Source organism: Sodiomyces alcalophilus, assembly GCF_042370955.1.
Source record: "Sodiomyces alcalophilus JCM 7366 unplaced genomic scaffold ACRALscaffold_3, whole genome shotgun sequence".
Taxonomy (NCBI): Eukaryota; Fungi; Ascomycota; class Sordariomycetes; order Glomerellales; family Plectosphaerellaceae; genus Sodiomyces; species Sodiomyces alcalophilus.
In genome coordinates, this window is record NW_027263534.1 from 7120739 (window position 1) to 7138323 (window position 17585).

A 17585-nucleotide genomic window follows, 5' to 3' on the forward strand; every position below is an offset into this window, starting at 1 on the left:
AGCGCGACCTTATCCTCTAAGAGGATAAATGACTTAATCTTAATCGGGCAGCCAATCGCGTGGCTATTATAATATCGCTAGCAGGCTCGTATACTAAGGATTATAAGCAGTGCGGTAATAAAGACGGCCTATTCGCTAGGTGCTATATCGTTCCGGGCATAGCTAACGGTAGTTGTAATAACTGCTATTATAACTTAGAGGGATATAAATACTCGCTCCGCCCCGCCCCCTCCACGCCCTATAAGGGTAAACGTGCGGCTAAGGATATAGAGGGTAAGCCTAATATAGTAAGTTATCGCTATGTATATAATAAACTAATAACCCCGAAGAGTATAATAGGCCTTTGTCGAAGAAAGCGGAAACAGCTAGTGCCTTTAAGGGTAGAAACCCCGCGACGCCTACTCCCGCCCCCGCTACTACCATCGCTATCCCCGCTACTATTACCCCTGCGCCCGCCCCCTCCACCGCCGCGCTCCTATAGCTTAGAATGCCTTCGTGGCTAGCTATGCACTTGATACCCGTAATACCGCCTATACCCGTAATATCTAGAATACACAGTATACACGGTATTTATAGAATACATAGAATAAATAGAATGCCCGCGATGCCCGTATAATACCCGCCCCACCCCCCCCCCCCCGGCCACGCCCGCCTATCCTACTATACCAGGAAATATAGGGTAGCAGTTAATAATACTGGCGAGCGGTATAACGAATACCCAGAAAAGGCAGCTCTTATAGTTTATTAGGAGTATAATATAAGTTTTAGAGAATACGATAGGACCGGAGTAGTAATGGATACGGCCCGCCTTTATATCTATTTCCTTCTATTTCCTTTTATTATAGGATACGACTTTTACTTCTATTCTTTTCTTTTCTTTTTTTTTAGCTATTTTCCCCTTTATAATTTAATTTCCTATTTTTTCCTTTATTTTATATCTACTTTTTCTATCCTTTTCGGCCTTTCTTTTTATAATAAAGACTCGGGGTTATTTTTATTTATTTTTAGATAAGACTTAATTAATTAGATAGCCGCCTACAGCCTATACTAACCTAGAGCGACCGCCTATCCTTAGGAAGTAAACGAATCTATTAATACCTCTGGATATATGATATTATTTACACTCGCCTATCCTCGGTTAGTAGCCTATCTTTACCCGGTAAAAGAACGAATAGTCGCCGTATATTAATAACCCTGGATATAGTAACGTAGAATTACCCGTGGGTAAAGACCGGCAGACTTAGATCGACGCCGATCATACCGAATAATTAACCTTACGACTTATTAATAGTTATTATAAAGCAAAGCCGTATAGGAAACTAACGCCGGCGGAGGATAAACGCGAAATCTTCCTCTGTTATATCCAGGATAACCCGCGGAATAAAGTGGTACTCTCCTATACGCGACCCTAATAGAATTTTCACCTCTAAGACGTTTGTTGCTATCCGTATAATAACTATACGCGTACCGTTATAAAGGCCCTTCTATAGACTTAGGTTCTATAATAGAATAACAGGAGCCCTAATCTTAAGCTCGAGCTTTATAGGCGGGATAAAATCGAAATCCAGCGATAATAGGCATTCTAGACCCTAAGCTAGAGCTATACTATTAGTATCGCCTAGGCGATTTTCGACTATATTAGTAAAGAGGTAAGTCCGGGCCCTGCATAGGAGGCGCTTAATTATCGTTCTATTAATCTCGTTAACTAACGCGTTACAGGTAGTTAGGATAACACAGTCTATAAAGATGGTATAGTTAAACGGGCTCCACTAAAGCAGCTTAATAGGATAGATCTAATCGTATAGACCGGCGTATACGAAGACGGTCGTAATTAAAGGGAAGAGCTTGATTATACCGCGATAGTCCTTACTATATAAGAGGTCGCGTAACCACCGTATAAACGCCTAATTAGCCGGGTTAGCGGCAGTAACTCGTATATTCTAAGTAAGGCAGAGAACGCAAAGATCCGGCTAAAGAGACGATCGCTAAAAGCAGGTATACACGATATAAGGCCGACCACCTCCCCGAATAATAGGAAGGACTTAGGTAAAGTCGCCTCCGAAGACGACGGGAATCCCCCTAAAAGCCCGATTATAGTCACGGATATCCTATAACGTACAATCGACTACCTCAATATAATCTTTATGCTATATAGGAACCTCGTCCCAACTGATTAAGGCCGTCTCTACTAGTAAACGGGTAAGGTTAGTATTCTTCCGGATATTTTAAGAAGAGGCGCTATCGATACGAATAGAAATCTTAAAGCGCGAATAAGCCGTACGGCCGCCCATAAGTAAAACGGCGGTAATCCTAGACGAAGCGATATATAGGATAACCCGACCCCGCGACCGGAAATAGACGCAGAGACCGCGATATATAAAGGTCTTCCCTATACCGCCAGGGCCCTATAAGAAAAACTAACTACCCCGACCCGATTCTACTACGTCGACGATCTCCTATAATACGGCCGCCTAGTTAGCATTAAACTTCTAATCGATATCGTTAAAGGCCGCTAGGTAACCGGTATAATTATAGTTAAGCTTAGCGGCTAAGAGGGAATTACCCGTCCTAAGCTCCTAATTATAAACAGGAACCGGTGATTTATACTCTTTAAGAGTATAGCCTGCCTCCGAAAGCCGTGACCGGATAAGAAACAGGCTATAGTTATTATTATTATTATCATTTTCTTACTCTGCTATCCTAGCTATTCTAATCTAGGAGCCCTGCTTAGGCTATACGGTCCTTCTTAGCTAGTTATAGGGGGGAAAAACCTATCCGGGTAAAAAACCCCTATACTCTCCTTATTAGGGTCGGTGCCGTGTCGGGGCCTTAACGGCCCCGGTGGTATCTTAATACGTATCTAGATCGCACCTCTAGTCTAGTTGCTAACGGGAAGGTAATAGCCTAGGGGCTTATATTAGCCTGGGGGTGCGGCACCCTATATAGGGGGCCGAAGGAGGCCCGCGGCTGTGCCGCGGTCCTAGAATTCTCCTTATATCAGGGTGGCCGACTTTATTTACGCTTTCCCTTTAAGCGGGGGTTTTAGTAGGGGCTCCTGTCTTTATTATATATACCTGCCGAATCCGGCAGCCTTCTATAACTATAGTAAGGTTAATTAAAAGTTTTAAGGCCTCCGCACTTTTTCTTGTTTTCCCTTTTATAACCTTTTTTTATGATTTTATAGGTTTTTCTCTAAGCTGCCCGCCCCTTTATTCCCGCCTTTATTCCCGACTCTATACTATAGTTACTAATGATATATATTCGATAATCGCGAATCTAGTTAGGGTCGCATTATTTCGGGCTATTTATAAGTAGTATCGTAAGCAGGAAATCGGTAGTTTTAAGCGGGCTAACAGGATAGGTTATAGTTAATTAAATAACACTTTAGAAAATATATAATAACTACTAGTCGCCGATATAAGTAGAATGGATGCCGCGGGGAGCGCGCGCCGGGTCTGGGTTTAGTGCTAACTGCCTTTTGATACCTCCTAAAAAGAAATAGCTAAAGAAGAAAGCTAATAAGTCGCGTTATTATAACGCTAGCGCTTTACGTGTCTTACCGTGGGTATTCCTAGGGGCGCCCTTAGGGCGCCGGGGGGGTAGTATCGGGCGGCTATTACTAAGTTTAAGTAGTTACCTTAGGTGTATTAAGCGCCTCGGGGGCCATAAGCCCGAGGATATAAAGGGATACGCTAACACCACCGGAAAGGGAGCAGCTTACTATTAGTATACTAATAGTCGTTAGACCTATAAGGATATAGGTCGGTCTTATAGTAGGGTCTTAGAGGCATTAGAACGGGGGTAGCGGGGTCCTACTATTAGAGCAGGTTCCGGCCACGGCTCTAAAATAATAATAGCGGGTCCTTAAATACCACTAAGAATTTATAGAGGCTATTAACGGAGGGGGTAACGGGGCGGTTATAAATAGTAACCCCGGGGGTGGCGAAGCTAGGCCGCGCTAACTTAAGGTAGGCTCGAGGTCGACTTATATCGGCGGTGGCCTTATTCGAGCGGGCCGTTAGGCACTCTTATCCCGGCGGTCGCCGCCGCGGTAGCGTTACTCTAGCGAGTCTCAAACGCTGCTTAAATCGGCTAAAGGGAATAATTACTATCTTACTAGAGGTCGCCATAAATACCCCTTTATAGTCCCCCGGTAATAATATAAGGCTAATATAGCGGGATAGGGTCGCGAGTATAATACCGATAATAATAGTGCTTCCGATAATAATAAGGGTAAGGAAGGGGCTAAGACCGAGCTTAAGGAGGACGGTTAAGGTTATAGCTGCTATACCCCGCCGGTGCCGCTAGGGTCCCGGCTTATAGGGCCCTATAATAAAATACGAGATATAAGAGCCCGAGTTAGGTGCTGTCTCTGGTCCATGGATCTTATATCGGGGCGGTCCTATTACGGGGACTTTAGTACATAGTTCCTTATAATTTCTAGGGTAAAGCGGAAGTCGGTTAAGCGGCTAAGGCGTAGGAACTATTTTATAATTACTTTTACCTCCTCGGGGTGGTTTAAGGCGTTAAAAAGGTCCCCCCTAGTCGAGATCGGTCTCCTTAAGGTGTTATAGAGGTCCCTTCGCGACTCTAGGATAGTGCTCTAGCATTATAGGGTAATATACTTAGCTATCTCCGCCCCTCCGTCTTTATAAGGGTACCGGGCCGTGGCGACGCCAGGCACTCTCGCTCTAAAGAGGAAGGCTCTAAGGCCTAGCCTTTTAGAGCGGATCTAGGTAAGGGCGGAGCTTTATGGCTTTAGGAGGTCTTTATATCTTTAGAGGTCTTTTTTATAGAGGTTCCGGTCCGGTACCGCCCCGGCGTAAGTCGGATTCCTTATAGTCCTAGTATCCCTCTATCTTTTCCTTTACTCCTCTTCTAGGGCGGTGTCCGGGTTATAGTTATTTATCTAGTTTTAGGTGGTAAAGGGTTAGGTAGGCTAGGTAAATGCTTACTAAGTAAGGTAGCGACGCCTTAGTACCGCTAATACTCTTATCGCGGCCTAGGTGCTAGCTATAATAAGTCTCTTAGCTCCGGCGTCCTAATATTCTTAGGTTCTCTTTACTATAAGGCGGGTAAGATATAGATTAAGGGGGGGATATAAGTCTTTTTTTCTAGGACCTGGATCGGTATAGCCTTATAGGCTCCTATAATAGTCCTAAGGCACTTATTCTAGGCTAACCTAAGGGTCGCGGCGAGGCCGCGGTAGGGTCTATCGGTGATTCTATAGAAGGTAAGGGCGTAGTAGGAGATAGCTAGGCGGATTATAGCGATATAAAGGCGCTAAGCGTTAGCGAAGCTATAGCCCTAGGCTACCGCGGCGAGTCGGGTCAGGGCGTAGTTCTGTATCGCTAGTTTACTCTAGATCTCCTTTTTATACTAAGAGAAGTTTAACTTCCGGTCTAGCTATACTCTAAGGAACCTAGTCGCCGTTAAGGGCGGCGCTAGTACGGTGCTAAGGTGAATTAGTATCGGGGAGAGGGAGTAGGACTTCGTAAAAGGGATATATACGTATTTTAAGGGCTTAAATTAAAGGCTACTCGCCTAGGACTAAGCCTTATATATTCCCTAGGCGGAGGCGAGTCGGTATTATATCTAGGCCTTTATATAGCTAAAGGTGATAATATTCGTATCGTTAATAAAGCTAATAGTAGTAGTTCTCGCGGCGTATTTAAGTTCTTTATATAAAGTAGAAATATATAGAATAAGGAGAATAGGGGAGACCAGAGACCCTTATAGCACGCTAGCACGGAGGGGCTACGGGGCTACCGCCTAGCCGTTAAAGAGAAGGTAGACTATTTAGTCTTAAAGAAAGCTACTAGTTAGCTTGACAACCTAGTTAAGGAACCCTTTACGCCTAAGGGACTTAAGAAGTCTACTATAGGGGACGGTATCAAAGGCCCCGCGTATATCTAGCTAAAGTATCACGGGGGCGCCGCCTAAGACCTATACGCCTCTAACGGCCTTTATTACACGCTATACAGCTATCTCTATATTATATCCAGGCTTATTTCCTAATTAGCCGCTAGGGAGTAATCGATATTCTTCTACTACGGCTATAAAGCGGTCCGCTATAATACCTTCTAATAGCTTTCTAATCGTGTTAAGGAGGGAGATCAGTCTTTAGCTCTTAGCTATCTCGTAGTCACTCTATAGGCGGCCTTCCTTTCGGATAATTATAATAGTAGCGGTACTGTAATAGCATAGGAAGTAGCTTAGGGTTAGGCAGGCTAAAAAAAAGAATCGTAGCTAGGATCTAGTATAGGACCGGGCCGTAGGCCTTTAGGAGGCCCGCTAAAAAACTCTCCGGGCTAGGAGCGGCCTATACCTTAGTCCGGCGAAGGCGGCCCTGGATATCCGCCGCGGTAACGCTCCGGTCTATATACTATCTAGAGGGATGCTTTTATCCTAGGGGCCTAGGATCTAAATCTCCGGGGGAGGGGGATTTAGCGTATAGGATATCTGCTTTTTTATTATAGGAGATCGCTAGGTCGCCTTAGTCGTGGTATAGCGGTGGTACTATAGGGGGCCCGGGTAGTTAGTATCCCTTAGTTCGGGCCTATCTTTAAAGCCTTTAAAGGAGCCTATTATTCGCTTAGGTCGAGTAAAGGAGGTATCGCTAATACTATCTCTTTACTACCGCTATAGCTTTATCGCCACGGAGCTTAGCTTACCTATACGTTTCCTATCTACTCCGTGATTTCCTCGCTATATATCGTCTATATAGTCTACGCGCTTCTTAGGTTAGGGATATTAGCTTATCTATCCACCACGGGTAAGGTAGGCGGCCGGGGGGGCCGGTTCGGCGTTATAGGGCTATCTAGTCAGCAATAATAATAAGGTCTTAGGTTAGCTAGTCAAGGGCTCTATTAATATCGGAGGGTGTTATTAGGGGGCCTAGTTATATAAGGATCCTAGGGGCTGCCCAATAGGCAAGGGAGGGTACGAATTCCTTCTAGACCTAGTATAGGCGGTTTAGGGGATATAGCGGGGCTATAGGGCGGTCACTTTAAGGTAAATAGTCGCGGTTTAGGAGAGGTGGTCTAATCCGATCACCTTACTATCTATACCGTTATAACTATAACAGAGCCCCTAGGACGCCTAGATAAGGTTAATAATGCTTAGCCGCCGGCCTAGGCTATACTAAGTGGTTATTCCAGGGGGAGGGGGTAATAAGGTCGAGGTTTTAGCGGGTAGTTAGCTCTAGGAGGGTGCTAGACCGGGGATAGAATCTAGGATAGCTAGCCTGGAGGAGATAGTGGAGGTTAAGGTCTCTAAGGAGGACGTGGCGGCCCTGGGGAGGGGCCCCTACAAGGTCTATAGTTAAAGGGGTATACTAAGGGGTAAAGGCGGATTAGTAATTTTAGGAGTAGATTAATTAGATCGTGACGGCTTAGTCGCCTACGCCGAAGGTAACCGTATAGGAGTCCCGGTAGGCCCGCTATATCTATATACTAGGGGGGTATCGTTTATAGATATAAAGCAGGGCTCTGCTACCTCCCTAGAATAAAAGGTATAGAGCCCTACTTAGGGCTTTTAGCCCCTTTATAAAGGGGTTAAGCCCTAGCTCTTAGATAGTTATCACGTTATACTTAGTACGGGCCTATAGCGGAAGCTCTACTCGGGCCTATTTAGCTCCTATATTCTATATTAGGACACGGAGCTTTATTATTTAGAGGGGGAGGGGTTCGAGGTCGATCCGGCTAGTACGGCCTTTTAGGTGTCCTATATCGGAGTCGGGTCGGTCCCGCGGGGGATAAGGAAGGGCTTTAGGGGTCTAACGGCTAGGAGGTGTTCGCGGGGTCTCTTTAGCGGGCAGCCAGGACTATAGTAGATAGGAGCGGGCTACGATAGGGTAAGGGAGGGGGAGGGTAAGGGATAGTAGAGGCGGGGTCGTTAATACGCCGCTTTAGTCCACCTCGAGATATTAAACTCTTTTACCCGGTATTTATATACTTCCTAGGCTCTTATAGCTTCCTATTTTCTAACTTAGTAGGCGCCGTTAAAGACTTTATGGTTCTTATTATAGCCGGCGTACCTCCGGGTGGTTTTCGGGGCTAATACCAGATAGTTCTTAAAGCTATTCCGGTAAGTAGACTCGGGTTTAGTATAGTAACGGCACCGTTTCTTTGCCTCTAGGCACTAAGAGGGCCTATACCCGAATTATAGGTAAGTATAGTAGCGTATAAGGTTTATATCCGGATTATAAGGCTTATATAAGAAGCTGCCTCCTTTAAAAAGGAGACTATTCTATATAAGGCTTTCCGTGCCTTCCGGTATAGTAGTCTTAATAAGTAGCGTCGCTACCTAGCCGGTACCATATCTAAGGAGCCGGGTCCTTACTCGGTATATTTTCGTGTTAGGGTTAGAGGTGCGTAGAGACTATAGGAGCTTATTTTTAATTAGGAGGCCTAGGATCGTATAGGGGATAGCTTTTACTAGGACTAGGTAGGTTCGGGTAGCTATTTTAGCTCCGGCGCCGAAGGCCTATTTAACTTAATAGTCGGCGAAGGTAGACTATTATTATGCCCCTCTAGTAAAGGTTAGGTATATATCGCTATTAGGTAGTCTCCGAGCCGTGATAGCGTTATTATAGCTAGCGGCCGTGTTTATAGCTTAGATAATCCTTTTTAGCGATTAGGCTTAAAATACCTAGTCTAGCTAGTCTCCGTGTTTAATAATTAGTTTTTAATAGTATCGGGCTAGAATCACTTTAAGGGGGGCTAGGTCCTATAAGGGTGCTATAATAGGCGGCGTTATAGCTATTACGGCCTAGGTCGGCTTTATTCCTTTTCGGAGTTCCTTTTTTTTGATAAAATGGGCTACGAGTAGTAGGCTGTACGCGCGGAAGAAAGGAATCAAGCAAAATAGCTGTTGAATTCGTAGATCCGTAGGATTACTGCTTGTTACGCAAATGCGTAGGTTATGTGTAAAGAGCTGACTTCTGGGATTTCTTCTTGGATCCGGGGCTGGCAAAAGAGCCTGAAAGATTGGGTGGCGACTATTACGTCAACAGCCTACGCGACGGTTATCACGCCACGTTATTAACTTAAGTAATAATCGAGATATCGTATTTACGATACCTAATGTATATATATAATATATATCATAAGCCAAGTATATATACACGTATAATACGTATAGTATTATAGTATAGGTTAAGCTGGTTATAAAGTAGACGTCTAGTTATATAGCTATAACCATATACTGTTTATTTTGACTTAGATATTATACTTATGATTATTATGATTATTACTTATTACGAGTATAATATCAACACTTTTTAATTATACTCCGAATAATAGCGTAAAGGTATATAATCAGGGCCGTTATAGTGCTTTAGTTATTAAGGCAGCGTGGCTTAATAAGCTCCTCTACTAGCTCTATAATCTAATTAATCGTGTTCCTATTAGCTAATAGACTTTAGATTAATATCTTAACTTATTAGATTTTTATTCTAGGGGCCCGCGGAGCCCCCGTGTTAGTCTTAGTTCGGTTACCTATGGTATTACCCTGGTTTACGCGGTAGGAGTCGAGTAATAGTCGTTATCGGTGGGGGCGGTTTAAAGAATTTTTAGGTAGTAGGCTAGTCACTACTACCCCTTTTATCGTATCCGCCCCCGTGTCCGTACTACGGCTTCTACTGGGTGCTATCACGGCGTAAGAGAGGGAGTTAGGTTCCTTTTCTAATTAGTTTCGTCGTTTTTACTTAAGTTACGCGTCGGGTGGCTCGAATCCTATTAATTCGTTTCTCCGCGATACACTAAGGCTATAGTTAATGTAAGGGAGCTTAAGAGATAAAGGGTAGCGGAGGCCTTATCGCTTAATCCTACGACTAAGGTTATCGTAAATAGACTCTACGAAAGCGTCCTAAATAGCTAGAGGACCTAGAATATCACTAAAGGTTAGCGCTATAATAAAAAGCTCCTATAGGGCGTGACCGGTCTTCTAAATAGCAGCCTCTTCGATATAGGTAATCTAGTAGCGGTTATTATAGAGTAAACTAGCGGTAATATAGGCCTCGCGAAAAGTCCTATAAGGGACTCTATTAATCCTATATAGAATAGTAAAAGAAGTCGGGCTATAAATAGATCCTAAGAGTAGCCGTAAGTAATAGGGCTCTCTTAACGTAGGCGGGACGTAATATAGGCGGCCGATCTAGAACCCCCGCCGTCTTAGTCGCCACGTAAACTCTTAAGGTATCTAAGTATAACGACCAGAGAATTCGTGATAGTATAGATCGCGACCGTCGCTATACTCGCGATTATAGTTAAAGAAAGCTATAAGCGGACTCTTCCGCTGCTCTAACTGCCGTATAATCTAAGAGGCGGTCGCGCCCTCTTAGAAATAGGTCGGCTACAAGCCCTCGAGATAGACCGGTAGGCGTATAATAGGCGGATACTCTTAATGGGTAGGGAACTCGAATAACTATATAACTGCTTCTAAAGGACCGATATAGCGACTTTATAGGTAGAGGGATACCTTGTTTTCTCTTTCCTTAGCAGTAATCTTAATCGTTATACGGTCGCTTCCCTTATAGACATACTTATAGATATACTTAATCGTCTTTATGGTCCCGTAGATCTTAACGTTAATATAGGCACTATACTTAAGAGACAGATACGGACTATATAGGACCATGAAATGGTTATCTAAGCGGATATTACTACCACGGCCCTTTTTTACTATATACTATGAATGATTTCGAGATAATCCAGTAGAATATAATAGTTATCGTAGATAACCTCCGTATATATTAAGAATATCGTAACTAGCTTAGAAAAGAAGAAAGAGAGGAAGAGAGAGAGAGAAGAAGCAGATATATATAGACGAAGGAATAAAGAGGAGAAGGATACTGTATTACGCAGTAGACTTAATATAAGCTTTTTACCTTACGCAATAGTTTACTATTACGTGGTAGACTACGTTACGTTACGCAATAGATTTCTTCTCTTCTCGTATCTCTTATTACTAACCTTATATATTAATAATCAAGCCATAAATGCTTTATTAATATTATTAGTATATATAAGTTAGTATAAAGAAATATATATCTTTATAATCTTTATTATTCTGCCTATAACTATATAATAGTTATTAATAGCAGATATTAATATATACTATCTATTATCTTAGCGCCTATACTCTAGGTATCTATTATCCCGTATAACCGTCTCCGGGATAAAGGGGTCCGGGAATCCCTTTAAGTATATACTTAGTCGCCGGGCCGCGATCGGACTATATATATAGGGACTCTCTAGGGAGACCTCACATTTCCATAGACAGACCTCACACGTGACTTCTTTGTAGAATTTTATAGGGCCATGACAAAGCCGTGAAGCTCCCTAAGTATTCTATATAATTTGTATGTACAGCTTAAGTAGATACCTGTACTTGACATTTCCATTTACAGGGACATTTTCCTATTATCGTAGATTATTCCCGCGGTGCCCGGCTATAGTACTATACGAAGTAAGTACTATTATTCCTATGCCCCTTTGCTTCCCTGTACTAGATGACTTAAGGGCCAGTTTTAGGCTGCTTATGCCTTAAAAAATCACTGATATTAGGGAATATCGAGTAGTGGTGTAACAGTATAACGTATAGTTAGACGTGTATATAAAAAGAGGTGCGGTACTTAAGCGGCTTTACGGCTTTGTTATGGCCCTATAAAAATATCACGTGTAAGGTCTGTCTATGGAAATATAAGGTCTCCCCAGAGAGTGTCTATATATAGCATAGAAGGCAGATCCGCGCCGTAAGGACTATATACTATATTCCTTCCGATAATCTCAAAGAGACGGCCCGTAGGGTTAGTATTAGGCGTCGGTAACTCCGTATAAACCGCCCTATCGATATTAGCCTGCTCCTTATATAAAACGGACGCCTCCGGGGTAAGGAAAAGAAGTATATACCTATAAGCCAAAATATGTTTTTAGTATTTAACGGTCTAAATAATTCTAGTAAACGCGCTGAAAAGTCTATCGCGTAACCCTTTCTTAGGCTCACGGCACTTCAACTTAAAAACGCGGCCCACTAAATCAGGACAATCGCTTATATCCTGACCCGGTAAGAGCTCGCGGATAATCTCCGGCCAGCTAGGGTTTACCGTGAATATAATAAAGAAGGTCGGCGGGCTAAGAGTATAAATAATAGCTATAGAATCCTAATAATACTAGGAGATAAAGCGCTAACCGCTAAGATAAGTAGCGGGCAGGATAGCCCGCCGACCTATATTATAAGTATCGCTATCGCCGCGATAAGCCTAGTCTACTATACCAATATACACGTTGGCCTATATCTATGCCTAGTAACGCTGGATCTAGTGAAGCTTTCTCTGATTATATAAAGGCTATAAGTCTACTAAATATTACTAAAAGAGTCGGCCGTACGTAAAGGGCACTAACCTTTATTACTACCGTGGATATAGTAGATAGCGGTAGTACTATTAAAACTTTACCTCCGTAACCTGATATTCGCGATTATATAAATCCCGTAGTCGTATATTCTAGTGATACCCGGTCCCGCTAAGAGGATATATTAGTGGATAGGTAAGTGGTAAATACGCCGGGTGCTTATAGTTAACGCGATAGAAAGCTTATAGGGTATTTCCCGGGCCCCTCTTAGCGAGCACGATATCCTGGTAGCACCTCTGACTAGACTTAGTAGGAACCATAGCGGTAACTTTATCGGTAATAAGCAGGTTTTCTTAACGACGGTTAGTACCCTACTCTATTACTAACCTTATCTACGGATTTAGTAATCCACGGCCCTAATTACTAAGGGTATCGAACTACTCGCGGGCTATAAGATAGATTAAGGTATACAGATTAAAAGTGTAAACGAGATATAATAGCTCTCCTAAAATCTGCTAGTCCAGTATCGCGTTAAAAGCCAGAGCGTAAGTATATCGGTGATCGGCTATAACTTAGGGATTATCAAAGTATAGCTAGGCAAAAACAGGAACGCGACCCGTAACATTTAATAAACCGGTGATATAGTAAAGAGCGCTATAGATCTAAAAGGCCATTAAACCGCCTAATAGCCCCCGACTAGTCTCCGTATATTATATAGAAATAAAGGTAAAAGCATTATTATACTAACGAATCTATTTACGGAAATTCACGAACCTGGGATAGGGAGAGAGTAGTAGCCGTTCTATAAGGGCGGGTACTTACGGGATCGGCTTAACCTCCACGTCGCCCTGGTTATAACAGGAACTAAACTTAGGGCTAAAGGGCGTAGATTCCTAAGAATAGAATAAACAATTATAACCCTAGTAAAGACTCGAGCACCTACTTATAACCGCTTGCCTATCTAATAAGGGGTAGCGTAATAGTTATACTCTACCCGTATTAATCCTAGGTCAGAATACTCGACTATAACCTCGCTATTCGGGGGTATCTATCTAACCAGATCTAATCGACGAATACGTGGCTAGGGATTCGCCTAAACCACCCGGTCCCGTAACGTACGTATATTCTCGGTATTAACCTTATTTCCAGGGGGAGAACCGGGGGCCCTGGCCTTACGGCACTTATAGCACCGGTTATAGGGAGCGCCGTTACGGCGAGTTAGGAAAGCCGTAGTAGGGCGGTAAGTTCGATAGGTAGCATAAAAGTGTCCTAGATAGGACAACGGGGTTAGTTATAAGGGGCGCTGGGGGCGGCGGGGGGAGGTGTAAGAGGTATAACGCCTAGCTATAGGTGCTGTATAAGCTATAGGGCTAATTTAGCGACTAGCCTGGCTATTAGCCTGGTTGGTTCTAGGGTCGGTTTAGGCCCGGTATATTATATAGGCAGTATATATATTACCACCGCAATAGAATCTAAACTCGGCGAAAGGTTTAATAATCTTATAACGATAGTAACGCCGCGTAGCGGGCGTATTAGTAGGGTCGGTTTAGCGATTAGCCTCGGGGGCAGATTAGCGATTAACCTGGTTAGTAATTCAGTAGGTTATATAGGTAGCGTATATTCTACTACTGCGGTAGAACCTAAACTCGGAGAAAGGTTTAACGATCTTATAACGACGACACCGCCGTGTAGCGGGCATAGTAGGCGTAGTAGGTGTAGGCATCGGCTTAAAAAGTAATTAGTAAAGTCTCTTCCTGCGGGCTTAAAGCGCGGTAAAGTATATCATTAAAAACTCTTTCCTATAAAAAACTGTTTCCTATGAAAATGAGCATAGTTTCCGGGAAGGGATATACACGTTCAGGTCGTTAAGTTTCGTCCGAAAGTGATATCCAATTTATTCATTTTCCTATATAATAAGAGGTACTGCCCCGATATTGATTATCTTACGTGTTAGGGCGGCAGGTCACTAACGTACTGTGGAGGTCTTTTGCGGGCGAAAACCAACAGAAAAGGTAATAAAAAAGGCTATACGTATAGTGGAACTACCTCTCCCCCTAACTGCCAAACGTGGGTTTAGGAACAGTAAGTATATAATATACCTTGACACGTCGACGCCTCGTTTTGCCTAGAAATTGGACCGCGTGCTGGTAAGAGACCATTAAGGGTCATGACTCCACTTTTACGGGCTCGATATCAAAGTGTACGGGCGCAGTGAGTGTATAGTTTGCAAGGGCCTCGGGCTAGTTTGCAGGGGCCTCGAAAAAGTACGCACTTTAAGTATATAAGGGCCTCGAACTCGAAATGCCAAGGAAAAGTGACCTAGGTACATGATTAAAAAAAGTCCTATACATATATCTCGCGTAGCAATACAGTATATTACAACATTATATTTCATTTATATATATAGTATATGCCTAGTATATGCCTTTATCTTTAATTATATATTAAATTTCTTAATATATCCTTAGTATAATATATAGTATATACTTAGTATATCTTATATGCTTTAGGTATAGATATCTATTAATATATCTTAAGTGGAAAAATATAGTATATACCCGGTATATGCCTAGCATATGCCCTACTCTTAAGGTATATAAATATAGTAATATATATTATTATTATATAGTATATGCCTGGCATATATCCTACTCTTAAGGTATATAAATCTAGTAATATATCTTAAGTATTATTATATACTATATGCCTAGTATATGCCCTACCCTTAAGGTATATAAATCTAGTAATATATATTAAGCATTATTAACAGTATATGCCTAGCATATGCCCTACTCTTAAGGTATATAAATCTAGTAATATATCTTAATATTATTATATAATATATGCCTAGTATATGCCTAGTATATTTTAGATATTTTATATAAAAATGCTTTATATTAGGACAGTATATAAATATATCCAATATTGTGAATATATACTGTATACATTACGTAGTTTGCCTATGCGGAGCATATGCCGTTCGAGGCCCCTGCAAACTTTAAAGTGGATACCGTTCGAGGCCCATGCAAACTCGCCCGAGGCCCCTGCAAACTGGTTCCTCGGCGCAGTAATCTGTCCCTTTTCGTATTATCCTCGTGTTCTAATACCATGATGCATCACACAACCCAAACCAACGTCAAATACAGCTCAAAGTCACCTATTGCCAACCATCAAAATGCAACAACCGGCCTTTAGCCTTGTTTTTGATTTCGATGGTACTATTACTCTGCAAGATACTATTGCCAATTTGGCCGAAGTTGGTCTAGAGGCGCAACAATTCCGTGCAGCTCATGTATCGCCACCCTGGCCCCAAATTGTTGAGACTTATCAGAGGGACTATGCTCAACATGTATCATGTTACTTACCAGGAGTTCAAGATCGTCAATCTTTAGATGACGAGCTGCAGTTTCTCCGAAGCCTGCGACGTGTCGAGCTACGATCTATTCGCCTCGTTGAGTCTTCGGGGCTATATAAGGGCGTCACCGAAGAGATGCTCTTTGCTGCTGGACAAAAGGCTGTGAGATATCAACACGTGTTGATCAGAGACGGGTTCGCCCAGCTCATCGGTATTGCGGCCGAGAGGGGCTGGCGTACATCAGTGCTCTCCCTCAATTGGTCGAGATCTTTTATACGCGGAGTTCTGTCAGGGTATTCAATCGACACAATAGTGGCCAACGAGATTACGGCTGACGGGACAATCACTGGCCCTGTTATGGTCGATGGTAACAAATGTCATGCTGAATTGGCTACCAGCGAGGATAAGGCTCTCGCATTATCGCATCTTATAACCCTGGACGGAATAGACAGGGAAAAGCTAGTCTATTTCGGAGACTCGGTAACAGATATCGAGTGCCTATTGCTGGGGAAAGGTGTTATACTTTCCTCAGGTTCTGATTCGAGCTTGATTCATACCCTGCAGAGAGTCGGATTTGATGTCCCTGGGGTTTGGGATGCGGTTCCCGAAAGTGCACTCGTCTGGGCCACTTCCTTCTCGGATATTCTCAAGTCAGGGTTTCTCGAGCAGCTCTGCCAACATACCCGGGTTACAACCCAGCCATAATGATGATGATGATGTATTCTTTAACGTCGGGATATCTCTAAGAAGAGCAAAGGACGCCCTATATCGTACCCTGAGGTATCTATATACATAAACACCTTAATAAAGGTAAGTAGGGAACTTCGAGTAAGAGGGGTATTCGGCTCTCGCGGGACATTAAATATCTACTAAGAGTAATTTCGGTTAGCCGTGCAGCTAAGTGTGTTTCTATAGCTAGATAGGTTTAGCCACCTTAGTATAGCAAGCTAGTTTCTAAGGAGACTTGGCTATATAGCGTTAGTTATATTTAGTTCTTCTATTCGGCAGTGCGTAAAAGGTCTAACTAATATATCTCTATTACTAAGATAAGACCCCTATTCCGTGTAGGGGCTCCGGGTAGTCGTGGCGAATTAATATTCGCGTATAGTTTTAAGGGGAGCAGGATTCAAACCTACGGCTTTACGCTGCCACTAGGCATATCTACTACCTACGCTATCCCCCCACTAAGCCATAATAGTATTAGCCGAAACATATAGCATAGACCCATATATTAAGGGAAACTCCGCGGCGCCTGTATATTTTAATATCGAGTCCGTAAAAGGAGAGTCATACCGCGATAAGTTCTCTTACCGGTAAGCGGTCTATTTTTCTACGGTAAAACAAGGTCTAGGCGGGCCTAGGTATATTTTCTAAAGCTATAATTAACTAAACCAAGCTATAGACATATCTAAAATGCCTTGATCCTAGTTATAGGTACCTTACCGGGAGTCGATGGGTATTAATTGCCCTTAGAATATAAGCTACTATTGCTGGGTTTCTTATAATAAAATATATAGCTATCCTTAGAAATAACACTATCCTTAGAAATAACACTATCTTTAGATATATTACTGTCCTAACTCTAAGAGGTGTATGGCTAATAAGAAGCAAGCATAGTTAAGATATAGTATTAGTATAATCTTTATATAACTATATTATAATACGATATAATTATACTCTATATCTATGCTTATACTATACCCGCCTAGAAGGTTCCTAAGCTAAACCACTTACTATACTACTATATTCTAATACTAACCTAGCGCCGTCTAAGACTATTATACTAATACTAATCTTTAACTATCGCTAAGTAAGTAGTCTATAATACCGTCCTGGTCCTATCCTTAACTATACGAAGATATATATTAGGTGCC

General features: G+C 42.6%; 2 protein-coding genes across 2 annotated transcripts; one reads left to right on the forward strand and one right to left on the reverse strand.

Annotated features, from left to right (window-relative positions):
- Positions 1 to 14306: 14306 nt before the first annotated feature.
- On the reverse strand, positions 14307 to 14685 carry ACRALDRAFT_2019085 (uncharacterized protein; the record flags this gene model as incomplete). The annotated part of the gene is made up of 4 exons (XM_071019957.1): positions 14307 to 14340; positions 14464 to 14481; positions 14529 to 14596; positions 14653 to 14685. 4 exons carry the CDS (start codon positions 14683 to 14685, stop codon positions 14307 to 14309), a joined length of 153 nt encoding a protein of 50 aa, XP_070876231.1.
- Positions 14686 to 15464: 779 nt separating this feature from the next.
- On the forward strand, positions 15465 to 16715 carry ACRALDRAFT_1062822 (uncharacterized protein). Its single transcript, XM_071016678.1, has one exon. The coding sequence runs from the start codon at positions 15532 to 15534 to the stop codon at positions 16414 to 16416; it is 885 nt and encodes a 294-aa protein (XP_070876232.1). The 5' UTR covers positions 15465 to 15531; the 3' UTR covers positions 16417 to 16715.
- Positions 16716 to 17585: the final 870 nt, after the last annotated feature.

Excerpts from the sequence above, each read along its gene's own strand:
- ACRALDRAFT_1062822 (XM_071016678.1), top strand. The coding sequence starts at position 15,532 with ATGCAACAACCGGCCTTTAGCCTTGTTTTTGATTTCGATGGTACTATT.